This window comes from Natator depressus, chromosome 10 (genome assembly GCF_965152275.1).
Source record: "Natator depressus isolate rNatDep1 chromosome 10, rNatDep2.hap1, whole genome shotgun sequence".
NCBI classification, from domain to species: domain Eukaryota; kingdom Metazoa; phylum Chordata; order Testudines; family Cheloniidae; genus Natator; species Natator depressus.
In genome coordinates, this window is record NC_134243.1 from 77,718,079 (window position 1) to 77,742,698 (window position 24,620).

Genomic DNA, 24,620 nt, shown 5'->3' on the forward strand with positions numbered 1-24,620 from the left:
TAGCAGAGAAAAGCATGAAAATGTGACCTGAATAGATCTTCATGGCTCAGAAATCAGAAGGCAAATAGAAAGCCCCCAAGTGTATCTATAGGTTTTTAAAATCTCATGGTCTTTTGGAGCCTGACTTAAATTATGAACACATGAGGTTGGCCACATTACATACTTATATTATGGACTGTCTCCTACTCTGCTCCAGTTGAAGCCACTGGCAAAACTTGTATTTCGACTTTAGTGGGGCCCTATATGTCTGCTTTACTGTCTGGTATGGGTTGTCCTGGTGGTTGATGTAATGTGTGAATTCTTCATTATCCGTCCTGGTGCCAGTCCAGCAGAACTCTTGTCACACAGCAGAGGGAGCTAAACATACCTTCTGCTCTACAATTTAATATTGAACAACTTTGCACATCTTGGAAACATGCCCTGTTTTTTCAGAACGGCAGAGCACAAACAGAGCTCACTGAAGTCAACGGGCTGTGTAGGGGCTCAGCACTTTTGCAGATTAGGCCAAGAGGTTACAGGGTATGTGCATACGTGTACAATGCATCATTTGCCAAGTCACATCATGATTTACACCCAGATAATGGAGGGTAGGATCAAACTCTTGTGGCTGGTGCATACAAAAGGCACCTACACTGGACTGGACCTCAAAAAACCCAGTTCTAGTCTTGGCTTCACCCCCCCCCCCCCCGTGCCCCAGTTTACCCATCTATAAAATAGAGATATTGATACTGACCTGCTTTGTAAAATGCTTGGAGATTTACCGATGAAAAGCACTAGATAAGAGCTGAGTATTATTATTACTGACCCACAAAGAGTCACAAATCATGGGGACTATATGCTATCTGATGGGTAAATGTAACCCACTGGTCAGTGTGTATTATGTATCCCTCATTGTGCTGGAGCTAGAAAGAGTGAGTCTGTTATAGCCCCATCATGAAACCAGGCTGGATAGCTCAAGCTATAACAATTTATGCTTTTAGTGCTGGAGGTCCCAGTTCAGTTCTCAGTATCAGCCAAGACGGTGATCATCGCATAAGCATCTCCTTTCCAACAGCCACAGAAAACTGCATTGGGCAGTATCTCCTTCCCCAAGGCAGTCCGTGACTTTCCCCACCATCCTCTTCATATATTTCATGTTCTTGGCAATTAATATTACCTTAGCCTCCTGCTATTGTGCCATGGACAGGCAGTTGGAGAAATCTTCTAAAAGGAGCTGTGAACTAAAGAACTGGGCTCATGCATAGGCAATGAGAAGGAATGTGTCGGAAGATGACCCTACCCCTAAAAATTCATCTGGGAAGGCAGAAAGAAGTTCTCACTTCCCTAATAGCAGACTCTTACAACAGACCAGGAAAGGAAAGGGCTAGAAGCCAAACATATCCATATCCGCATCAAGAGGAGTCAATTCTCAGCTATCAGATGGTATTAACTTTTGATCACCACCAAGATGAGCAGATTAAAAGCTGGAAGGACAGATCCGTTGACTCATTCCCAAGCCCCTGGGTCAGTCAGTCCCCCACAGCTGTTTTTAGTTTTCTTCATTCCACACAACAACATGGAAATGTATAGTATGCCCATAATGCCACCTTGCAGGCCACATCACCACATAAACCCCAGTTAAAATGCCACCTGCCATATTTGTGGCAACAGTTTAGAAATCCATATCTGAGAATGAAGTAAGAAATCCCAACACTGGACTTAACCAGAAAAGACCAAGTGCCAGGAGAGATGATCATGGCAAAGCAATTCTTATTATTTCTAAAGCAGCCAAAATTGTACCAAATGCTACCTGGGCATGCAAGAAGATAGGCATCTGCCCTAAAGATCTTACAGTCTTTGGCCCAACTCATGCAAGCTGACCTGCTTGCATGGGGCCTCATTGGGGCTCCATGCATGTCCTGGGTTCTGTCCACACAGACAAGGGATGCAGAGAAAAGATTTAGCACAGAACAATGCCCCCCTTAAACAAACAGTTTAAGCCCCGCAAATCACCTTTTACTTATTTCTGTTTAGCAACACTGCTAACAGATTGCAATGCATTTAGCATTTCACCCTAATGGAGAAAAATGAAATATCTGACCAGAGTTTTCATGCTCCCTCAATCCTGGAGCCATTCTGTGCCAGTGACACCCCCACATGAAATACATTACGCTGGCCACCCGCCCCCCCCAGGAATTGCCAGAGCATAGGGGTGTTCCATTCACGCCTCCTTCGGTCTGTCCATGACCCCCGTGCTGGAGGTGGGGCTGTAGGAGCTACTGTGGCAGGCAGAATTCTCAACTAGCCATTTCAGGTGCAAAGCAGATTTATAGCAAAGAAGGGGTGGAGGGTCTGGCCCATTTTCCTTTGCTAGTTATTGAACTTTAGCTTCTAGCAGTGTTTTGGCTGACAGAAATTCTAATTTGGGAAATAATTGCTAGCGATGTGCAATGCTTCATCAAAATGAAACCGTGCACAAAGCCATCTGCTAATGGCAAGTACCTCAGGGGGAGATCCACAACTGGCATAAATTATCATAGCTTCCTTGAAGCCAATGGAACTATGACAGTTTATGGCAACCGAGGCTCTGTCCCCGAAGTCTGCCACTGGAAAGATCGATAGCATCTTACTGTCCGAGGGTTGTTGCTGTTGTTGTGTGTTTCATTGCAGAGATTATCTCCTGCTCTGAAACTGAGAACATCCCATAGTCTAACACAAAGATATTTGCTTCAGAGATAGTCCCGAACCTATAAAATACTATTTAATCTTCTTACAGGCTGCAGGTATTAAACTGGATTGTCTATTCCTCCAGCAATATGCCCTTCACACCTGACCCTGTCTCTTATTGGAATTCAGCTGGGAGAGACCTAACAAAAATGGGATAATTTTCTGCTGCTTCTACCCATAACTCATCTCATTTCTGGGTGCTACATGTCAAAGAAACTTCCAGCACTAAATGCTATCAATGAAACCCCAATTCCTCTTGAACATCATTTTTGAAGGTAAGCTATGGAGTTTCATATGATTGCCTGAGAGATCTCTATTAGATAAGACAGTCTAATCACAAGGTAAAGGAATAGGTTTGAAAATACTCTGCTTACAAAAGAATATTATAATAGTCTTCAGTCAATGAGACTGGAAAAAACAAGGGATAGATGCTCAGAAGGTATTAAAGTCATTGAGCTATAAATTTCCATCAGCTGATGATCTGCCCTTTACTTGCAAAAATTGTTTGGGTAGCTCATTTTGGAGAGGAAAAGTAAATTCTGTTTAAATAAGGGGTTAGTTCAGGTATCCTTTTCTGTTCTCTGTTTTTCTTCTCTTTCTTTGGTCATGCTTTTTTTGTTGTGTTATGAAGGGTGACAATTTCCTTTACTTCTATACACTTTACTGAAGAATACAGCTGGCTGTATCATTACATGCTTATAGTTAATTATGTACATGAACATTTTAGACACTAGGAGTAGGATTTATAGGATCTCTCTCTCTCTCTCTGTAGGCACTTCTGTAGCCCCCCATTACTGGAGTGTCTGAGCACCTCCCAAGTATTTAAAACAGAGATAGCAACATCTGCACCTGCCCTTCCTTTCCCCTAGTTAGAAATCTAAATTGATTAGCTTATGGAGTTTTAAATATGTGAGTACATGTGCTTGAAGAATAACATAGTGAATGGCTTAGAATTGTGTTCTATTTACATCCTCTCCTCATTTAATATAACAATCCTATTCTGAAAACTGTGCTCAGAATAATAGTTTACGATACAATACACCAACTCCAAACTGCAAGGTGAATGCACATCAATGTTTCTGTACTGCCATAGCCCAGGTTCCTGTTGCTTTGAGATTTACACTTTGGCTCCCTCTGTAAGTATGTAAAATATGCTAATTATGCCCAAACAGACAGTGTGATAACTAGTCCACTTTGCCAGTCCTAATTTGGACAGTAGGTTTGAAGAGGTGTAGCCATAGTAACAAATGAATGCTCAGCACCTTTGTTTTTACTATAGCCAGGCCTTGTCTTCTGCTCTTCTCAAACTGAAAGCAAACATAGAAATCACCTTTTGTTTGGTTTGTACCTCATGAGAGTGCAAACGTTGGGAAGCTGTGGAGTGGTACTAGCTGGGAGATATTAGAGCAATTGCCAGGTACATTTCCAGCAACGTGTCAAGCTTATGTAGGTAAGTAACTGGCCTGTATGAAGAGTGGATTTAACATGATGGGGTCGTCCTTAGTACTTAATCTTCTATAGTGATTTAGACTGTAAGTAAGCTCCTTGGGGCAGGGACCATGTTGACTTATATGTTTATAAAGCACTGAGCACAGTGCTACAAACTATCAGATGGACCCAAATCAAAACCCAGATCTGAAGAACCCTGAGCTTTGTGGGGCGAAGTGATGGGGGAGAGCAGAATCCAGATACAGAGATAAATGTTGTGGCTGGCTCATCTCCATAATGAGCCAAACAAAAATGCCAGATCTGTACAGCCCCAAACTTTGGGAAATGGGGGGGTTGAAATCTGGATCCAGATCTGAATTTGCCACTTTAGGCCCATCTTGTATAATGCAAACATAATGCCAGTTAATAATGCGTTGAGTTGAGTTAGGTGACAGTAGATCCTTGCACTACGTGTTTCACACTAGAACTTCTTCTTTTGTAGGATTCTACACTTTTTGTAGCATGTAGTTCCGGTCCTGTTGAGATCCCTACATCTAGGAGCAGCAAGAGACTCCCAATGATAGGTGTAAATGCAGTTTGGTGACCAGGAGAAGTCTCCATTGGCTCCAGGAACATTGATCAGATTTGTGAGCATTCGGGAAATGCATTTACCACTGAGGAGAAGGCTTCAGAGGAACCGGGTTCTTTTCCTACTGTCCATGGTATTGGCTTTTTCCATCTATCAATTTCTCTGTGGCCCTAAAATTCGTTCAGCACCTTGGACAGCATCTCAGCCTGAGGACCAAGTGAAAGTGACCACCAGGGACCTTTCCAGCAACAAGGCTGCTGCAGTGGACAATGGGACAACAGCATCCAAGATAAGGCATTGTGTATATGTGGACCCTACACCAACCGTGCCCATCACATCATCAGTAAATGCAACCCCACCCCTAGGAAGTGTCAATCTGAGCCACCTGGATGAAGAGGGAAGTTACCCAATACCCCCCTCCCATGGAGAATACCCTCAAGACCTTTTTAGCTTGGAGGAGCGCAGGAAAGGGTGGGTCATACTTCACATCTTTGGCATGATGTATGTGTTTGTGGCCTTGGCCATAGTGTGTGATGAATATTTTGTCCCCGCCTTGGATGTAATCACGGAGAAGTTGCAAATCTCCGATGATGTGGCAGGGGCCACCTTCATGGCAGCAGGCGGATCAGCACCAGAACTCTTCACCTCTCTCATAGGTGTCTTCATCTCACATAGCAACGTGGGCATTGGCACCATTGTAGGCTCAGCAGTGTTTAATATTCTTTTTGTCATTGGCACCTGTGCCCTTTTCTCGAGGGAGATACTCCACCTGACCTGGTGGCCCTTGTTTAGAGACGTCTCATTCTACATTCTAGACTTACTGATGCTCATCCTGTTTTTCTTAGACAGCTTCATTGTTTGGTGGGAAAGCATCCTTTTGTTGAGTGCCTACGCCCTCTATGTGCTCACCATGAAATGGAACGTTTACTTAGAACAATGGGTGAAGGAACTGGTGAACAAGACAAGTAGTACTGTGAAGGCGGCCACTTCTGAAGACACAAGGAAGGTTAGTGTCCTCGTTGTTTTGTTGCCTCGTTGGAAATATTTGTTCTCACTTAAAGCACAAAGAAAGGTTGAGGCTCCTTGGCAAAGGGTGCATGGGACCAATCTAATCAACCCCTTCAAAACTACAGCTGTTGGTCAAGACAATTGCTTTACTTACTGATGATTGTTAAAAGGTGAGGGAACGTAATCTAAATATTAGAAAGTGAGGGGGAAATCAAGGAAAAGACCATAATCCATTCAAAGGGGGATCAACTGTAGAACAATTCATACTGTATCCATTAGGCGCACCTCTGCATTTTCAGAGAGATGTATGGTATTTTCCACTCAGCTGTCATTAGTGGGAACTAGATGATTCAGTCCCATTCGCTGCTGGAGATATAGGGTCTACATTAGCAGTCGGGAACCACAGAAGACACACTGGCTTGAAATGAGCATCCTAGGAGCGAACAGGAGCATTTCTTTGGTTGTTTGAATCTGAACAATATAAAGATCACAATCCTTCCCTTTCGCCTGTCAGGCTAGATCAGGAGTGGGCAAACTTTTTGGCCCGAGGGCCACATCTGGATGGGGAAATTGTATGCAAGGCCATGAATGTGGGGCTGGGGCAGGGGATTGGGATGCAGGAGGGAGTGCAGAGTGTGGGAGGGGGCTCTGGGCAGGGGGTTGGGGTGCAGGAGGGGTGCGGGCTCTGGCCTGGTGCCACTTACCTTGAGCAGCAGCATGCAGCGGGGCTAAGGCAGGCTTCCTGCCTGTCCTGGCCCCACGCCACTCCCTGAAGTGGCCAGCATGTCCGGCAGTGGCTCCTCGGGGGCGGGGGCAGGCAGCTCCGCCGGGTGCACTGCCCTTGCCTGGGGGTACCACCCCCAAAGCTCCCATTGGCCGTGGTTCCCTGTTCCTGGCCAATGGGAGCTGCAGGGGGCGGTGCCTGCAGGTGAGGGCAGCGCACGGAGCTCTCTACCCCGCCCCCACCCAGGGGCCGAAGGGACGTGGTGCCGTCCACTTCTGGGAGTGGCACAGGGCAAGAGCAGGCACAAAGCCTGTCTTAGCCCCAGCTATGCCACGGGGCTGGCAATCCCACAGGCCGGATGGAAAGCCCTGATGGGCCGGATCTGGCCCATGGGCCATAGTTTGCCCTCCTCTGGGCTAGATGCTGAGCAGTCTAAGCTACTGACTCCTGTGGTATATGAAAACTATGTGTAATTGTGGTATCATCACACCTTTTTTGTGCAGAATGTGAAAAGGAGCAGAGACCAAAGAATAGGAGTACTTGTGGCACCTTAGAGACTAACCAATTTATTTGAGCATAAGCTTTTGTGAGCTACAGCTCACTTCATCGGATGCTTATGCTCAAATAAATTGGTTAGTCTCTAAAGTGCCACAAGTACTCCTTTTCTTTTTGTGAATACAGACTAACACGGCCGCTACTCTGAGACCAAAGAATGATACTGAAAGGGATGAGTGGCGCAGAGAGCGCTCCACGTAAATCAGGAGACATATGTGCAAATACTGCAGGACAACCTGATCTAATGGGAAACTGAGAAAGTTTTTCTAAGGAGTTTTGCCATTTTCTTTAACTGTGGATCTCCAACCCCCTTTTGCTCCCCTAAAAGAAGCTGAAGAAAGGGAGCAAGAGTGGGCTGGAGATCCACAGTTCAAAGGTGGGGAAGTGTGGAGCCAAGGAGCTGCCAGCCCATGAATTATGCTCCCCTCTGAACACGGCAGATTTCCAATAGGAAACCCATGTGTAACATCAGCTGCGTGCATAAATCAATACACACACCATGGTCAACAGCAAGAATCAAACCTGGGGTCTTCAGCACCCAAGGCACAAGCCCCTGCCCCCCTTTGAACCAAGGGAGAACTCTAGCTGTGAGACAGCAGCAGACTGTATAGCTGCTGGAACCAGCCATGAGCAAGAAATGTGATCCCAGACTCCATGTGTGGAAAGCAACGCTGCACAGTGCAGGATTAACCCCCTCTGCACCTGCTCTCCCTCTCAGCAGATGGGTAAGGCATAGATGCTGGGGACAGAGGCAATGGTTACCCAGCTCCTCAGGAAGTACTGCAGAAGGGGAGGCTATCCTGGGTCTCGCACAAGATTCATACGACTGTGTTTTGTCTTGCTCACAGATCCTGGGGATCTATAGGGTTTCCAGGCCACTCCGCCTACCCCTCTATGTGGCCACGAGATCCTCCCCACTGAGGCAAGTGTGTGACTCCAGTTCTGTGAGCAAACCTCATAGGCAGAGTTCTGTAGACACTTCCTTGCAAGGGCAGCGTCCGTGCAGGTTGATGAAGAACGAATGGCATTCCCACAATTTTATATTCTTGTTTCCATGCAGCAAGGCAATGGGTCAGTTGCAAGGGGTGGAGCAAAACACTCAGATGACAGCAAGAGACCGGAGGTAGGTGGATATAATAGTCTGTGCAACACTATATGGATCTGGAGTTATTGCAACTGGAACCAGCTCTGAATTTAAATAGATACACCAGGCAGAAACCGTTATGTCCGTCAGGAAAGGAAAGGGCACAAACGCCTTTCAGAACGTGTCCTCTTCTCGGTGTAAGGAAATATGAATCAAATTCTGCCTTTGTGAACAGGAGCAGCCATGGCCATTGAGCAAATGGAAGCGGAGGCAGAAACTGGCTTGTCTCAGGATAGGCCAGTGCTGTAATCTGATGCTACTCTCGGGGATACTGTGAACTTGATCAGAGGGGCAGGCTTAGTCAGAGTAATGTGGATGATTCTCAGACCACTTCCCAGCAGACAAATGCCCACAACAGATAAACCACCATAACTGGAACTAAGGCCCCAAGCCAGCCAACAGCTTAAGCATGTGCTCAACTTTAAACATATGCTTTGCTGGATCAGGGCCTAACTTAGGACCCTCCTTGTTGGCAGTCTCTGCAGAGAGGCCATGGATAGGCTATGGAGACTGACCTCCTCTTTCTTCCCTGGAGCTGGCTGAGACATGTTAGTGAGGCAGGGATGGGAAACTTGCACTGCTGCTCCCTGTCCTGGCCCTGTTGATTGGCTTGGAGACATCAGCCTCCTGGGCGTCAGCACTAAAAGACAGGAATAGTCAGACTGTGGGCAAATACCGAAGGGGCCTGGGATTAATGGCCGTGTTGTACATTCACCCTGTTCTACAGCTCATGCCACCCTTCCAGCGAGGAGGCAGCGCCGCCTCTCTGCACAACAGCCACATGCGCACCACCATCTGCCAGCTCATGATCCACACCCTGGACCCCCTGGCCGAAGGTGAGCTAACGCCCCACCTCTGTGTGATTCGACTCTCAGTTCTGTGGCCTGGATGCAGGCAAAGCTCATAGCGATAGACACAGGATCAGGTCCTAGGCTGGTGAAAATCAGCACAGCTCCATTGAAATCAGTTTGGCTGTTCCAGTTTACAGCAGCTGAGAAGCTGATCCACAGCAGTGTGTGCACATAATTATTTCAGAATGGGAGTACTTTCCAAAGTTCAGTCCTCTCTCCAAGCAAGGCCCTGTGCCTGGAGGAAATGGCACTCCATTTCTGATGTGCTGTGGGAGCTGTTATTACAACAACAAAAACCACCCAGACTCATTAAGCATACCTGGGAAGACACAAGCAAGGACAAATTCAGCAGATCTGGTTTTGCTGTGGCGCTGAACCGTTTCCCCAGCAGCTGAAGGATGACTGGCCACATAAAAATATGCACCTTTCCAAGCTGATGTTTAATGGCGCCGTGAATTTGTAGCCAGATGTTTTCTTTTCACCGGGCTACAAAATAAGCTATGTAGAGATTGCTGAGGGTAAATCTGACATCAATGTGCTTTGGAAGGCAAAGCGCTCTGACCTTGGTAACACACCACTCTTAAAATTACAACCCTAACCTGAGGCCTTCGGTTCTTACTGAGGTCAACTTGCTTCCAACCGGCATACAATAGCTGGTGTCTCCCATATGATGCCAGCCGCTCCTCTTATGTGGTGGAGGTGGCACCATAGGTCCCCAGGATTTCCAGTGGCTGTAGGCATGCTTTCAAAATGTTAATTAAAGCACTAGCTAATTTTGCCTCTAATATATAATTGCAGCTATCTGGCAGGTATAACAAAGTACCATTTCTGATAGTGTTCCATGAAGTTCACACATCAAGTAAATTCTCATCTTAATACTAACACCCACTTTTGATCCAGGGTTAATTAAGTAAAGGGATATACACAATGTAAATTGATGGCAATCAATAGGTTACAGATAAGTGAAGACAATAGCATTCACATTTCCCTTGACCCATATGAACACTCCAGTGAATTAGTACACTTAACATTCCTTTGATGCATCCGATGAAGTGAGCTGTAGCTCACGAAAGCTTATGCTCAAATAAATTGGTTCGTCTCTAAGGTGCCACAAGTCCTCCTGTTCTTATTCCTTTGATAGTCACACATAAGTTAATTGGTCTGTCAGAGTCACAGGCACTATAGGAAAAAAAAACGTATCTAAACAGATTAAACTAGCAATTGAAGAGAAACAGATCAACAGTGACTTCAGGGGGGTTTCCTCTTGTTACACCAAAGCCGCATTTGGCCCCGTGGGCGTTACAGCCAGGCAGGAGGCGGAGGATTCAGAACAACACTGGAATCAGGGATACCCGTTCTTTTCAATAGGCTCAGTAGGCCACGCTGATCTCCTGCCATGGAGTGCTTGAAGCCAATTCCATAAGAGGAATATACAAGAAATTAACAAACAAACCAGGAGGGTGGGATATCAGACACTGATCTTCCCGTGGTGGTTAGGCTGCGGAAATGCACAGGCAGACACAAGTTACCTGTCATCTTGCATAGCTGATAACTTCTCCATGAGCGAGACAGCTCAGGTTCGTGGGTAATTTGCAAATGATAGTGCCACATGAGCTGCAGGGAAGAGGGAAGCTCTCTCCTGGAATGGAGAAAAGAAGCCATTCTGCAGAGGGTATGTTTATTGCTTCGCTATAAGAAACCATAGCATTAGCTATGGTGTGCCTCCCCGCGCCACAGCGCTGCCAGGATAAATGGGGGCAAGGTGGTGGTGGAGCGAGGCAGCTGAATAAGCCAGAGCACTGACAGAGACTTAACCTACAAATATCCCTTCTCCCTGCACCAACCTGCAGTTGATGCAGCCTCCTAGGCCAGCGACAGCCCCCGCCCTTGGAACGCATGTCAGGAGAATTAATGTCCCACTTTCAAATCACTGAGGCTGATCTCATGCAAACTGGCCAGTGGCCAGTCAGACCCGAAGCTAATCAGTTTATCTTGGTCGAGAGATGCCCAGCCTGCCCTCACGCTCCACTCCTAGAGGGGTCCACAGACTTCGCTCAGGGAGCCAACAGCTTAGTCCCGTACAGTGCTGGGGCATGGCTGCTCTGATCCACCCCTCTGCAATTCAAGTGCTTTATCTCCCACTAGCAGCTGGGAGAGCATCAGGGAGACAGGGTGGTCTAGTAGTTAGAGAGCGAGCCTGGGCATTCGCCACAGCACCCAGCTGTTTGCATCTGTGCACAGCAATGGGGGAGCTCTGCCTTGGAGCATTCCATACCCACTCTGCACATGGTTAAATGACAGTACAAGGGGTAAGGCTGCAGGGAGTCTGGCTCTGAGCTCTGACTTATCCTTTCCCCCTCTGTACCAGGGGGATGAGAGCTAGAGCTGGTTGGAAAACTAAAAACACGGGGCTGCAGTTTTACTCCCCCACCCCCATCGCATTTCTCACTGAAATATCATTTGGCTAAATATGCCCCCACCAACTCTGTCATCCAGCTGCCTTTGTCAGGTGCTATGAGATCGTGGCCTGAGACACTAGTGTTGCCTGATTTATGGATTATGTGTTAATTATACTGATTACTTAAGAATCATAGAATATCAGGGTTGGAAGAGACCTCAGGAGGTCATCTCGTCCAACCCCCTGCTCAAAGCAGGGCCAACCCCCAACTAAATCATCCCAGTTAACACTCAGATAGGGTCTTGTCTCAAGATCAGGCCCAGTATTATTAAAGTTACTGTTCAGCCTGGAACCCCAATGTGCACAGCTGTAACACTCACATTGAGGAAACCCTTCTGTCTCTGTGATTGTTTTATTAACACCGTGAGCAAAGTCACACACACTGTAACCCTGCCACGTAGCTAGCAATAATACAGGACGAGCATGCGAGCAGCCCTATCCTCACACCATCCCCTGCAGAACAACCTGAAATGTTAATCAGTCACCTCCACACTCAAAACCTCTCACCTGAACTTAGTGGTGCTTTCAACCCAGGCTTGCTGGCCCATCCTGGGATCTAGGCTAGATCCCGGGTGCTGCTCTTGCTAGGGCTAGTAACCTCTCCACTTTGGTAAACCACTCAAATGCTGATAGTCCTCCAATGTCTTCCCACAATGCCCCATGTGCCCAGGAGGACAGCCAGGTTCTCCCACAATTCACAGGGAAAGAATTATAGAGCAGATCAGCTTGCTGCAAAGAACCAGGGGATGTACCCCGCAATGTCCTAGCACCACACATGGGGGAGCGCAGTGCCAGTGAGCACACAGTAACTCGAGTAGGAGGCTTTGTGGGGTGGCTGCTCACAACTGGGTGGGAGTTAATTCCTTACTCCTGATGATAGGCCTGTCCCTCTTCTTATTCCCAGCAAAGTTTAAAGACAAGCTTGACATCATGAGCAATTTGGCCACGGGCAAACTAGGCTCTCAGGTCAGACAAGGAGTGAAACCGGAAGGTGAGCTCAAGGCAAGCTGCGCCATTTGCCTGTAGCGTCCTTTTGCTTTGCACTGTACTTGCTCACCCCACCAGCGCTGCAGATCTGGGACGGCCCATGAAATGTAGCCATGCAACACAAATTCCTACTCCGCGAGCACTAATCACATGCAGCTGTCTGTGCAAAAGCAGCTGCAAACGCTCGGGATATATACCGGCACCAAGAGCTGGCAATCAAGTTCATTCCTGCAGAGCCCTGGGAGTACGTTAGTTAAATAAGCATCCAAATGGAAATGACCAGGATGCGGGACGGGCTATTCAATCAGAAGGGAGGATTGCGCCGTTACATTCAGCAGCTGGGTGCTGATGCGTCACTAAGACAACAGGGGGGCTGCAAATGGGATTTGTTCTTTAAAACAAACATAAGAGCCTGAGCCTGGGAGCTGGGTCTGACTCCTCGACTGGAATGTGGCAGGGTGACTGTGCGACTGTCTTCTGAATAGCTGCTGGCTTTATCTATTTCAGTAGCAATTCATAGGCTGCTTGAGCTAGCACTTGTAGAGGTGGTAGCTGTCCCGCGCTGCAACATGGATCTATGCTATTCGTGGGGCTGGAGCCATCTGAAAGTGGATGGGTAAAATTCGCACTGAAGCGCCCATGTTTGCAGGCACGGTGCTATACCACTGGAGTGCCCTGACCATGTAGTAACATAGTTTGGACTTGCCTGTGTAGATGGGACCAAGCTGCGGTAAAGCCCTAGATAAAGATCTGGGGGCGTATTCTCAGCTGGAGTAAATTTTCATAGTTCCACTGACTTCAGTAGAGCCACCACTATTTACCCCAGGTGAGGATCTGCCCCCTGGAGGATCCTTCTTGTATAGATGGGCTAGGTGACATCCTATCCAAGTTACCAAACTGTGCTATACCCTCAGGCCAGACGTTTTCAAAGTCCCACTTCTGCGCATCTCGTTATGCAACCCCCAAATGGCACATGCCAAGGACAGCTTCTGAAAACCTGACCTCACATTTGTACAAGGCTGTAAAAAGAGGATCACTAAAACCATTATAAGGGAGTTAGGTTCAGCCTGTACAGCTCAGGCAAAACCATCCTACAATACTAGCCTAGGTATGATTCTGTTTGAACATGATCCCCTGACCCAGCAGATTTGGCTATATAGATGGGCCCAGAACATATTCGCTAAGCCACATTACAGCAGCATGTCAAGGTCCCATTCTCTCTGACTCAATGCCCGTCTTCCCACCACTGTGCAATATCCATGTTCCAGCACTGTTCTGAGCGGCTGTTTGTAGCTTTCTCTCGCTTTCGGTAACATGGGTTAATGACGTTCCTGGAGGGACCAGCACAGAGGAGTTCTGGGGATTTTTTCCTTTGTTACCGGGTGTCAGCACTTTTCTCTTTGGACATGTGCCAGGTGATTAGGGATTAAAGCCTGGCAGCCAGAACAGTCGTTTCTGAGAAACCTTGAACAATGCCAGCCCCTAGAGAATGCCCCTGTCATGGTGGAAAGGAGGAAGCAGAGCCCTGCATCCTGCCTGGTTGTTGAGGCTGGCTTTAATAGAATTCTCAAACTCTGCGCCGTGACACATGTCCGCTAGCAATCAGCCAATCAGCACTCCCTCCCCTCGCTATGCGTGCCTTTAGCCGCACGGTATTACAGAAGTGATGCCCCAGCACAAAGAGGTGAGGCAAAGCTGCTATAACGACCTTACATCCAAGGTTAGTGGGCCTGATCGTGACCTGCTTTTGCTGGCCACACTCTATAACTGGGCTGTATCTGTAGGATAATCAGAGGAAACAAACAATAGATTGACCTTCCAACCCTTCAGAAAGAGCTTGCTCTGCACTGCTCCAGTTTATGGGGTTGGAAACGTAAATGTTTCACACTCTCAAGCTCCCTGCTGATAAGGGGGGAGGTCATCTCTAACTGCTTGCATCGCTGGGCCCAGCTCTCTCTCTCATCCTTTCAAGCAGAGAACAAAGCAGAAGCAGAATTAGCAACCATTGTTCAAGCCACACCTGTCAGCGACTCCAACCTCAGCGCGGTGGAGGATGAACACAGTGCGGACAAACCCCATGGCGGGCAGGTACTGTGAACTGGAGCCACATGGAACAAGAGCTCAGCCCAGGCCAAAACCTCAGAGCCATGTCCGGTGAAAGAGGGCACAGCCCAACTCAAGTAATTAGCCACTCTAAACAGACCTTCCTTGTAGTAACAAGCTAGCTTGAGTGGCAACAGAGAGAGCGAACACGAGTAACTAGTTAGACCCAGTCAGCTAAGACCCCAAAATGTTCCTTCTAGTCAAATCCAGGCTCAGAGGTCCTACAGCACCAGACTGTGGTAGCCTCACGTAGTATACTGCTTTACTTCTCAAGCTGTCCCATTGATTTCAGTGAGACTGCTCAAGGAGTAAGTGACTCCGCAGTGGAAATGAGGCTATCACAACCTGTGTAAATTGGTTAGGGCAAAGACTGTGTCATCCTCCGTGGCAGTTCTTTTTGTTTTAATATGATTTGCCCTAACCCAGGGAAGGGACAGTGGCCCCTTTAAAGAGATGAGGATATTTTGTGGTGTTGATGACCTGGTGGTTTTAAAGCCAGGTAACATGTATTGTCTGTGTGTGTCCAGTGCCCAACACAACGGGGTCCCGATTCATGACCAGGGCCTCTGGGCACTATTGCAATACTTAAGATATTCAGGAGTCTGACTGCAGCCTCTCTGGTCACCTGCACTGAGAGGGGGTCATTCACAACGTGGTCACGTAATGGTGACCTGGGGGACGGACTGTTCTGCAAATATTTACAAGTGGGATAATCAAAAACAAGATCTCTGCCCTGGGGGACAGGAACACACTGAGCCAGCCACGGCTCTGTGTGTGTGCACACACGCACATGTGGAGCTGTCAATGTAGATTTCTAGTTGTTTCAAAATGTGTGTGGGGTGTGTGTGTGTGTTTTTTTGGTTTACAGCGCTCTCCAGATACAGAAGGCAGCAGCTCTGAGGAGGAGGAAGATTGTGATGATGAGAGTGAGGAGGAAGATGAGGAGGAAGAAAATGATGAGCCATTATCCCTCAAATGGCCAGAGACCAGGAGAAAACAAGCGATTTACCTTTTCCTCCTGCCCGTTGTGTTCCCTCTCTGGCTCACAGTGCCCGATGTTAGGAACCCAGTAAGATTTTACTTTCTTTATGCCACTGCGATGGATAACTGAACTCTAGCTTTATTAGCAACAGAGCCACGGGGTTTGTGTTTTCCCCATAGATAGCTAGGGCCTCTATGTACCCACTTCCCACTGATGGTAGTGGGAGCTGAAGCCCCAGTTCTGGGCCTGGGGTTGCTTTCAAAGGCAAGAAGTAACCAAAAGCAGGTATTCTTCTCTACCTTGCCCTGAATTTTACTGGGCAAAACCAGCAGGCAATGGCTAATGCTGAGTAGCAGAGACTCCTCTAGGAAACCGCGGAGGCTGTGTCAGTCCCAGATTTGGTAGGACAGAAACCACCACTGCAGGTGGTACTCTCAGCTAGCAGTGGCAGAAGAGAGGCTAACAACAGAACGAGCTCGGAGACCGAGCTCCCCTCTGTCCTTGCCAAGGAGTCGGTCCGTGTTGTGTGGGAGGCAGATCGGCAGGGAAGCGTGGGCCGCTTCGCGCTGCCGCTGTGTTCATTATACCTGCTCGGAGCTAGAAAACGTCACTCCCCACGTCAGCACTTTTTTTTTTTAAGCAAACACTGAAAAATGTAAAGAAGAAAAACAAAAATCGTTTCTGTGCCTGCGTAGGACTGGCCATAGAGCTCATTAACCGGTAGGAGACTGAATTACTCCACACTGCTGCTCTCTAGATCCATGGCATTTCATTGGCAGCGGGTAGTCATAGCACCTAGCGGCACTGGTTACATCAGATATTTCTCTACTACAGCGGTTCTCAAACTTCACTGCACCACGACCCCCTTCTGACAACAAAAATTACTACACCACCCCAGGAGCCCGCCCGAACCCCACCCCCCCAGCTGCGGGGGGGGCCAAAGCCGAAACCCGAGCCCCGCCGCCCTTGGGAGGGTGCGGGCAAAGCTGAAGCCCAAGGGCTTCAACTCCAGGCAGGGAGCCTGTAACCTGAGCCCCACTGCCCAGGGCTGAAGCCCTTGGGCTTGGGCCTCAGGCGGTCGGGCTCGGGCTCGGGAACCGCTGCTCTACTACATGGCTGCAGGCCGTTAGCAATGAGGGTTCAGTCTGCCCACTGAACAGGCACATGACAGGATGCAAGAGCCTCTGCAAAAATTACTGGCAGTGGCATGAAACGCAATAAAATAGCGTGGAGTGGAAACTAAGCCCGGTGAAGCTTGTTTTAAGCAACCACCCAAGGTATCAAGAAAAACTCGGCACTTAGAGGTGTGAAAAATCAAACAAAATGATACCAGAGGCTATGGGGCCATGTTAAAATAAGACTATGAGGTGAAGTGATGGAGGGTGGATAGGGCTGTTGGAAAGATCAGAACCCTAATTGTTTTCTTTTCAAACTTGCTTTGAACAGAGGTCTAGAAACTTATTTGCCATCACATTTCTAGGAGCCATCGTCTGGATTGCAGCATTCTCCTACCTCATGGTGTGGTGGGCACATCAGGTAAGAGGTTCTCTTTCTCCCTAAAAACAAAGAGTGGTTCAAAAAACAAGTGGAGGGGGGAAAATGCCCCACTGTGGCAGACACATTTGACCTGGTCTACACCCTACAAATTAAATAGACCAAGCTACATGGCTCAGGCCTGTGAAAAATTTTGCAGCCCGTATGATATAATTAGGTCAGCCTAAGAATTGTTCCACGGACCTAGCTTCCAGCTCTTGGAGAGGTGGATTACAGTGACGGAAGAACTCTTTCCGTCGATGTAGGAACCGTCTATATTACAGTGGCAGCAGCAGAGATGTGCTGTTGTAGCACAGATGTTACCCTTTGTTTTCAATGACTTTACAGCTACTGCCATCCAATTAACACGAGACATTTTGTTCTGGGAGAACTCAAGTGAGAGTGTTCAATTCCATCCTTTTTCATTTGACAAAGATTAATTCCATTCCCCCCCCCCCCAGTTTCTAAGGGAATTTGTGCATCAGTGGAAGAAATGTCGTCAAGCTGACAATTATCTGAATAGTCTTTTTATCAATGCATGTTTCGATGGGGGGACATAAGTGTTTTATCCTTCTCTAATTAAATTTCTAATAATATAGGGTCTGATATAGCACGGTGCTCAGTGCCCTCACGCCTCTTGCCTTAATATCAATTTGCTATTCAAGGGGAGGCGAAGGTACTCGGCCCCTTGCAGGATTGGGGCCTACAATTTGTTTTTGGTGATATATTGTACGCCTATCTTATAGTTAATCAAACCACGAATCAGCAGAAATTGTGGATACCGAACCATAGTAGAGATCTCAATCAGCAAATGGGATTGTGTGTCCAACTAGGCAGACCACTCAGAGAAAGAACTGATCATGATTTGGGCCAGTTTTAAATTAGGAGAGTAAAGCGAACGCCACACCTTCTGGAGACGGTCCAAGACAGACGCGTGCTGTGCTGCAGCGGAACACGCTCCCACTGCGGCTCGCCTCCGAGGCCCCACTTTGCAGTTAGAAGGGGATAAAGGAAATAGCTTTCCATTAAAGAGAGGGTTTCATATCAAAACAAGCTAGAGAATTAGGCCATCTTGTATCTTGAAAAGCAGAAATAGGCTACAGCCTTTAAGGGGGTTTCAGATAAAATCATAACCCAAATACAGCACCAAGCCTTCAGGAATGAAAAGGGTTAATTCAATTCTTTGTTTTAAAACTAAGGACCATTGTTGCTGTTTATTAGGTTGGAGAAACCATTGGGATTTCGGAGGAAATTATGGGTTTAACAATCCTGGCAGCAGGGACTTCAATCCCTGACCTCATCACAAGCGTTATTGTTGCACGTAAAGGCCTGGGTGACATGGCTGTCTCCAGCTCTGTGGGCAGCAACATCTTTGATATCACTGTTGGGTAAGTACTAGCCACATGTTAAGAGTCACATTTGTTTTGAAGTAGAAAATGCTGTATTTCTAGTCCAGTCTAAATCTGACTCGTTACTTTCACGTTGGATAAAAACCAAATTAAAGAACAGCGGGACAGTTAGTTACGCACATTCATTTGAACAGATTTCTTTAGTTAACTTGACCCAAAAAGAGAGACTTTATAACTAAAACCCAATGCCAGGTACTGCAGTGTGGGGATAACTCAAGACTTTTTAAGTGGTGTAAGTTTTTAGTTTAAACGGCTGTAGTGCCACTGAACATGAGTATGTGGTTTAAAATAAATAATAATAGCAGCTTTACCCAAGGATCTCAGCGTGCCTCAAAACATTTAATCTTTCAGCACCAAGGTGTTGGAGACAGTGACAATGTCCCTCCTTTAACTGAGAAGGTTTTCCCCCTCTTAACTGACATTTAAAAAAAAATTATTTCTGGTTTTTTTTATGGTTTAGGGTAATGGGACTTGCATTGATCCTGTTACAGTTTGATGGATTTTTATACGATAAGATCTAGAGATCTGCTGCACTCAGCTGACATTGCTAATTTTAAAATCAGACATACTGTGGTACTCACTGAGTAGCTGTTTTTCCAAAATTAAATAGCTCTGTCATTTAAAAAAAATGCAAAGGGGCTTGCACATTTAGTGTAGCTTACAGCATGACACAGCACAGTGACAGTTATTGATCAATATGTTTTACTAGCTATGCTTTAGAGAGAAATCTGAAAACATGGTTTAAGAAGAGTTTGTTTTTCAATGATTCAGGCCAGATGCTAAGCACATAGTGCTGTCAAGTGCCTGTTTAACAATTAGGTACCTTTTGAAACAGTAGAACACTGACCATGTGATGGGGCAATTCCTGATCGACCAGACTGTGGTGCACAGAACCCTTTCTGGTGGCCTGGATTGCTGCCAAGTTACCTGATCCTGCTTCCTCTTCCTGCTCTGGGGCTGCTTCTACAGGTGCCCAGGCTCTTCATCCCTGGAGTCTGCTCAGACTGGCTGGAACAGAGCTGCCATCCCTCTAGATTGCTGTGTTAGAGATCTCTGATAGATAAAAGAAGAGGTGGTAAAGGAGTGGAAATTTCCTGACTCAGTAATTTTCTTTCTGCTAGCAGCATCTCACACAGTCCTGCTGCGTGTGGGCAGTGTACTCCCCTCCTGTCTGCAGTTTCCGGAGGCAGTTCAAGGCCATAGAATAGCCTGTGCTAGCCATGCGCCCTTCTCGGGCCTGCTGCCAGGCGATTCATTCCCAAGCTGTGTGGAAACTGGGAGAGAATAATGAGTGAGTAATTCCAACGCCAAGCAAGTAAGACTATACAGTAAGTCCTTGCTTATATGGTAGCTGTCCAAATAAAATGGTGACTCTTGGCTGCAGAGCCATCCAGCGTAGCAGAATTGTGGGAGATGCTGCTAGCAGAAAGGAAATTATTGGGGAAGAAAATTTCCATTCTGCAGCCCAGCTTCTCCCACAATTCTGCTACTCATGGGAAGTAGCGAGCAGTGGCTAGGAGCAGGGAGGGTTAAGAGAACAAACAGAAGGAAAAGGAAACCCCTCCCCGCTTCCCCCATTTTTCCCTTTCGGATTGCTCAGATGGCAAGGTTGTTACTGGACCACCACCTGCAGCATCCTCTTCCCTTGAGACAGGGATTTCACTGTCAAAGTAAGGTTTCCATACAGAACTTCGTTTTCTTCACCCATTTGTTGAGTCTTTTAAGGTTGAAGATGGCACTGACATCCCCAGGGTGCTTCTGAACAAAGATGATGCTGGAGTAAAATGCTGAGAAGCGTTCTTCTGGAGGAACGCCTTCTATCATTCCTATATCCAGGAGATGGGAGAACTCATTCTGGACCAGCTTGCACCTGGCAGGATCGCTAGTGATGGAAGAAGGAGGGATGGGATGAAGCCTTTAGTGCACAAGGGATACTCCTTCAAGCTCTCTCTCACACCCACTTGTCTGTGGTAGAAGCAACCCATTCATCTGGAAAGTGGGAAATCCTGTGTCCTGAGCTCAGGTTTGGGCAGAAGAACGTTCTCTTGTCGTCATAACGAGTCCTTAGAGGCTGCAGGAGCATCTTAAGGTTTTCTGCTCACTCCTTGGGTCCCTTGACATATCTGTTCTCTTTCCTCTGGAACCTCTATGAGGAAAATGGATGAAAGGAGCTGATAGTGGGTTTGTAGTTCCTTCTGAGAGCCTGTCCAATTTTTTTCTAAAGAGGAGAAATCCTGTAAATTTAACACCGGACTTGGAGTATCTACTGTCCAGGGAGCAAAGCCATATGTGTCTCCTGGCCACTGAGCTGGATGCCCTGGCTCTGGCAGAAAACCTTATAGCATCTAGTGGAGCATCGGCCATGAATGCTGCTGCTAGAGAGATTTTTCTTAAGTATAGATTTAAAGTCAGGTTGGTTTCTGACCTTAAGGGCTTTAAGGTCCTCCAGCCATGACACTGTGGCTCAAACAGAGCATGTGACTGCTAGAGATGCTCTAAGGGTGTCTGAAGAAGCACCAAAGCCCCTTCTAAGGCTTCCACCTTCCTATCCATTGGATCCTTGGGGAAGAAGTCCCCTTTGGATGGACTAACCCTATGCTCTGCTAGAGATGCTATGGCAGCATTGACCACAGGCATATCTGTGAGAGCATTCTTTGACTCTTGCAGCTTGTAGAATCTGAGAACATGCCTCTCAATGCTTTTATCATTTTCAGGAGATTCCCACACCTCCCGGATTACCTCCTCAAAAAGGATGGGTGCAGGGAAATCACTGCCTCAAGGGAGGATTTGTCAGTGAGGTATTTGCTCTGAGACTTGTGCTCAAGGGCCTGCTCAGGCTGGAGCTCAATTGTGGAGAGAACCTTTTTGCACCTGGTTACAAACTTCTCAGGGGGAAAACACCTTTGTTGCATTTTGTCCAGGTCCTGCTCAGAAGTAGTCTGCCAGCTCTCCTTCCGCAGCCGAGGAGGAGGTGTCTGAGTCAAAGGACAGATACCTTCTATGGCAGGCCCTTTTGCAGCTAGCTTTGCACTGGGCTCTGAGCCCTCTAGAAATTTCTCCCTCTGATTCCTCTCTTGTAGGCTCACACTCCCCCAGGCCAGGGGATGCAGATTCACTGCCAGATTTTCCTGCCTCAAGCGGTGAGGAAGGGATGCTGATTGTGAGCCCTGCTTCTATCCCCAAGGCACTTTGGACCCATTCAAGATGTGGGGTGGGATGGGGTGGGGCCAGGAGCCTTGTCGGTAAGTCTTATCCTTAAGGTCCTGAATTGCCCCAGGACTCCCCTTCCCCCAGGCTGGCTGAATGGAGTCCTTAGAACTGCTCCCTGTTCTGTTCTGTGTCTCCCGGTCACGCTTGTCTGTGGTGGAGTCGCAGCTTCCTGGGGGATACAGGTCCCAAGCTGCTTGTCGAACTCCAAGCTCTGCGCCCTAGCAGCGCTCAGGTCAGCTGGCTGACAATAGGCAGGGCATAATTTGCCCTCTGTAGAGCCCGTTAAAGCTGCCTCACGAGATGGAGCCCCTTTGGGGGTTAGCCGGGAGCCTGCGCGGCTGCTCTGCCATCCCTGAAAGCTGGCAGAGGGTCTTGAGCCACATGCTGCTAAATACCTGGTCCAAGAGGGAGAGAAAACAAAGCAGGCTGCTACCTGCTGCCCAAAAACAAAACCCCAAAAGGCAAAGAAAAGGTCGGGAACACAGAGGACCACCTCTGATGGCCCCTGGAGGCAGAAGAACTGGCAGCAGGCCAGAGAAGGGGGCACAGCTAGCCCAGGCTGTGCTACAGCTTTGAACGGCCTCTGGAAACTGCAGCCCAGAAAGGAATCGCCCACACGTAGCAGAAGCATGGGGGCTGCTAGGCTGCAGAAACAGGAGCCCAGCCAGAAGCAGGACAGGAAACACCAGGTGCCAGTGGGCCCTGGAACTAGGTGTCTGGGCAACACATGCAAGGATAGAAGAGGACAAGTCAGCAGGAAAGCATACGTAGAGGAAGAGAAGCCTGAGACCAAGCACTAGAGCAGCAGTTCTCAAACTGTGGGTCAGGACCCCAAAGTGGGTCACGACCCCATTGTAATGGGGTTGCCAGGATTGGCTTAGACTTGCTGGGGCCAGGGACCAAAACCTGAGGGGCTTCAGCCCGGGCATTGGGACACAGGTTACAGGCCCCCTGCCTGGGGCTGCAGTCCTTGAGCTTCAGCTTTGCCCCCCCCCCCCGGCCCACGGGGGCTCAGGTTGGCTCAGGCTTCAGTCCCTCCTCCTCGGGTTGCACAGTAATTTTTATTGTCCAAAGGGGGTCATGGTGCAATGAGGTTTGAGAACCCCTGCACTAGAGAAGCACATGTTTGGGAGTAGGAGTCAGAGATGGACAGGAGAAATAGAGCAGAGATTAAATGAGTGGCAAGAGGAGACAGTGGGATCAGGTTTCATCCCCCCCCCCCCCCCCCCGGGCAGATCCCGTGTATTACATTTCAGTTTTATGTTAGCAGCCGATGTTGCTGCAGCAGGTCTGTGAAAGAGGTTATTAAGATGCAGCCCAATCTCTGGAAAAGTTTGAGCATACGCCTCCCTAGGCTCACCCAGTTTCAGTTTTTCAAGAGAGCAACAAAGATCTCTTGGCCTAATGCTCAGGATTTGGAGTCCGGAGATCCAAGTTTTGTCTCATCTATCTCAGGCTTCCTGTGGGAGTTTACTCAAGACACAAGCTCCACGCCTGTTTTCCCCCCATCTGTAAAACAGAGATAAGACTTACGTACCTGACTTTGTGGTACAGAAAGGTTTAATTCATGAATATTATTGGTAGGGTGCTTTGAGATTCCTGGTTGAAAAGAATGAAAGCAGTGCAGAGTACTATCCCAAACTCAATTCCTAGGGTAGAAAGCAAGATAAGTCAGTTTTAGATAAAACAACATAGTGAAGATTGCACATTAAGTTTTTCTGCATGGATCTTGATACCAATTGCTTTATAGCTATGTATAAAATTCAATTTTGCATGAACTTCTCTAAGCATTCCTTTAAACTGCTTTTCCCTTACTTACAGTTTGCCAGTTCCTTGGTTCCTTTATTCGGTCTTCAATGGACTCAGCTCAGTTGCTGTCAGTAGTAATGGTTTGTTTTGTGCAATTGTTCTGCTTTTCCTCATGCTCCTGTTTGTGATCACCTCGATTGCTCTATCTAAATGGAAAATGAACAAACTGTTGGGGCTCACCATGTTTGCTCTTTACTTTGTATTTTTGATTATCAGTGTGATGCTAGAAGATAGAATCATATCCTGCCCAATATCTGTGTGAGGCTTGGGTGTAACTACTCTTTGGGCAGCACAAGTCGATGTGATCTCCATATACAGTATGTATAAGTGAACTTGAAAATGGGTTTAAGGTAGTTATGTTTTACTTACTTAAACCAATTGTAAACTTACTGAAAACTGTGAAAACTAAGCTTAGTGAAACTTAAATTCAAATAAAGATTTCTATTAATATATTTATTTGCATGAATATCTATTTAGGCCCCAATCCTGCAAAGACCCACACAGGTGTTTAAAGTGTTATGCACTGCAAGTAGTCCTATTGACGTAAGAAGATGAAAGACTGAGGCCCTGCCCACTTGTAGTCATTAAAGATCCCCAGCAATTTTTGCAGGAGTCAGAGTATTATTAGTCTGTGCAGAAACAGGGTCTAAATTGTTAATGAAAGGGCCTGATCCTACACCCACTGAAGTCCATGGAGCTTTGTCAATGGGTGTGGGATTTAGCCCTGTGGAGAGAGCCAGTGCTGATCTTCTTACATCCCCCAAATAGGGCTTAAATAGGATGCAAGTGTTGAAAAGGCCTAGAGTTGGTCCCTCTAAACAGAGGGGAATTTCACCCTAAACTCTTTGGAGACAGAGCAATAAACTGATTTCTGTGCTCAGTCGGAGAAACATTTACCAGTTACACAGCAATCCTGAAGGAGATCCACTCTTCTCCATTATAAATAGGCATCTAATCCTGCAATGTGATCCCTCAACTCATGGTGAAATCCTACATAAACCAGTGGGACTCCATGTGGACCTAAGAGTCCATTGGTACAGTTTGCTTTGCAGGATTCGGGGACTAGGAGAGCAAGTTGCGTAGCAGTAAAAGGTAAGGAAAACAGGAAGTGAAACTGTTATAAA

At 47.3% G+C, this 24,620-nt stretch overlaps 1 protein-coding gene across 1 annotated transcript; it reads left to right on the forward strand.

Moving 5' to 3' along the window:
* The first annotated feature begins 2,918 nt into the window (after positions 1 to 2,918).
* On the forward strand, positions 2,919 to 23,791 carry SLC24A1 (solute carrier family 24 member 1). The gene is made up of 10 exons (XM_074966581.1): positions 2,919 to 2,981; positions 4,637 to 5,729; positions 8,071 to 8,133; positions 8,882 to 8,990; positions 12,368 to 12,454; positions 14,426 to 14,538; positions 15,422 to 15,622; positions 16,982 to 17,071; positions 18,290 to 18,456; positions 23,509 to 23,791. The coding sequence occupies exons 2-10, from the start codon at positions 4,725 to 4,727 to the stop codon at positions 23,756 to 23,758; spliced, it is 2,085 nt and encodes a 694-aa protein (XP_074822682.1). The 5' UTR covers positions 2,919 to 2,981; positions 4,637 to 4,724; the 3' UTR covers positions 23,759 to 23,791.
* Positions 23,792 to 24,620: the final 829 nt, after the last annotated feature.